The sequence below is a fragment of the Apteryx rowi genome, unplaced genomic scaffold (genome assembly GCF_003343035.1).
Source record: "Apteryx rowi isolate R43461 unplaced genomic scaffold, aptRow1 scaffold_1711, whole genome shotgun sequence".
Taxonomy (NCBI): Eukaryota; Metazoa; Chordata; class Aves; order Apterygiformes; family Apterygidae; genus Apteryx; species Apteryx rowi.
The window spans coordinates 13,406-15,555 of record NW_020447988.1 but is presented as its reverse complement, the minus strand read 5'-3'; the positions used below and the strand labels follow the sequence as shown (position 1 = coordinate 15,555).

General features: G+C 65.5%; 1 protein-coding gene across 1 annotated transcript in view; it reads right to left on the bottom strand.

The window, feature by feature from the left end:
* Positions 1–1,056: 1,056 nt before the first annotated feature.
* Positions 1,057–2,150, bottom strand: part of CHMP2A (charged multivesicular body protein 2A) — a gene marked incomplete at its 5' end in the record, with an annotated part of 3,821 nt that continues 2,727 nt past the window's right edge. The window contains one exon of the mRNA XM_026060825.1: positions 1,057–2,131. Coding sequence (XP_025916610.1) covers positions 1,979–2,131 — 153 coding nt within the window. The remainder of the gene's footprint in view (positions 2,132–2,150) is intronic.

The window sequence follows — 2,150 nt, the reverse complement described above, 5'->3', positions numbered from 1 at the left end:
TTTGGAGGGGAGACAGGGACTGAGCACCCACTTTGTGCACGAACACTCCCAGATCTGCACACGTGCGTGCAAACACTCGTGCGTGGTGGGGCTCCCCATCCCCATGCTGTTAGAAACCCGCATTAGGCAGCTGGAGCCCTGGTGATGGCCCTTCAGGCTACTTTTGAGGCAATCTGTCCTGCGTGTTTCTCCAGCAGCCTCCCGAAATTCAGACCCAACTCTTTGGCCCCTACGAGGAGATCCCGGGCCACGCCGCCTGCCCAGGCAGCGTTTTCCTCCAGCAATGCCGTTCCGGGGATGCTCTGGGTGCTGCTGGAGCTGTGGGTCTCCCCACAGTGGGGTCGGGTTGTGAGAGGCCCCTCCACTCGCGACGTGTCCAGTGCCACGGGAAATGCTGGCATAGTCCCGCAGGATCCTTCGGGCACATGGAGAAAGGCAGCCGCGGCCGGAAGGATTGCAACGGGCTCCTCCACCCACGTAGCCGGTGGAGGAAACTCCATCTGCAGCTGGTGGGATCCAAACGAGACAGGCTGGGATGCGGCAGAGGGGTGAAACAAAGCGGAAGAGCTGGCCGTACGTTTCCCACAAATCCTCCTTATGGACCAGGATGATTTTAGCACGAAGCGCGGCCGTGGTAGGAGCTTCCCGTCTTGGGAGGTCTCCGGGGACAAGAAGGAGGAGAAGAGAAGCTGCTTTGGCTGAGCACCTCATGTCGTCTGCTAGGTGTGCTCTTCCCATCCGGCGCCTTTGCTTGCTGCTGCCTACATCAGCGTGTTCTCAAATTCCATTCGGGGCACCATAATGCCGTGTCGTACGGCTCCTTATCCGCCTGGGGCGTTAGGAGCGCTGTGATTCCGTTGAATTTGGTGGCTGGAGGACGAAGGCGTCCAGGGACCCCAAACCGGCCCCCAACCCCAAGAGAACCCCAGGCGTCCGGGTTCCCCTTCCCRGTGCCCAACCTCGTAGCAGCCAGCAGCGAATCGCACCCCAGGAGCTCCCAGTCTGGGACTGGGGGGCACCGGTTAGTCCCCATCCCCTAGGAACCAGCCGAGGTGGGGGGGGGCAAGTAAAGAACGTGCGGCCTTTATTGCCCCCGTGGTGGGCTGAACTGCCCCGGAGAAAACAAATACCCCAAGAGGGGGCAAATAACCCAAAGCAGGGGGTAAATACCCCCAGGGGGGCAGAAATAACCCAAGAGGGGGAAAATTACCTGGAGAAGGGAGCAAATATCCTTGGGTGGGGGGGCAAATGCCCCCCAAAAACTGGGAAAATACCCCAGAGCAGTGCAACAGATGCTCCGCGGGAGGAAATACCCCCGGGGGGGGCACAAATACTCCAAGAGGAGGCAAATACCCCAGTGGAGGAGGGCAGATACCCCCGGGGGGGCAAATACCCCCGGGGGGGGGGGGCAAGGCCCCGTAGTGTGTCTGTGATGCCCCCCCCAGCCACAGAGGGCAGGGCAGGGTCAAGGGTCACCGGGGTCAGCCCCAGGGGGCCTGTTTGGGTGACACAGGTCACCATAGGTCAAGGCCATGGGTCAGGGGTCAGCCCTGGGGTCAAGAGTCACCAGAAGGCCGGGGGAAGGGGGGGTCAGGGGTTGCAGGTCACTGTCGGTGACCCTGGGGCAGGGTCGGAGGTCGCCACGGGGTCGGGGCAGAGATTGCAGGTCACCGGGGGGTCGCACAGGGTCAGAGGTCGCTGTGGCGCAGCCCCAGGGTCGCAGGTCACCGGGGGTCGACCCTGGGGTCGCAGGTCACCGGGGGGCAGCCGTGGGGTCGCAGGTCACCGGGGGCCAACCCTGGGGTCGCAGGTCACCGGGGGGCAGCCGTGGGGTCGCAGGTCACCGGGGGCCGACCCCAGGGTCGCAGGTCACCACGGGTCAACGCCGGGGGCCGCCGGTCGCCGCGGGCTGCCGGGGAGCAGGGTCGGAGGTCGCCGCGGATCACGGCCCGGGGTCGGGGGGTCGGGGGGTCGGAGGTCAGTCCCGGCGCAGGTTCTTGAGCCGCTCCTCCAGGTCGGCGTCGGCGTCGGCCAAGGCGGCTGCGGCCTCGGGCGCCCGCCCCTCCCCYGCTGCCAGCGACCCCCCCGGCGGGGGCAGCGCTGGGGGCAAAGGGCGAAGGTCAAAGGTGGGGGGGGGGCAGCAATCCCAG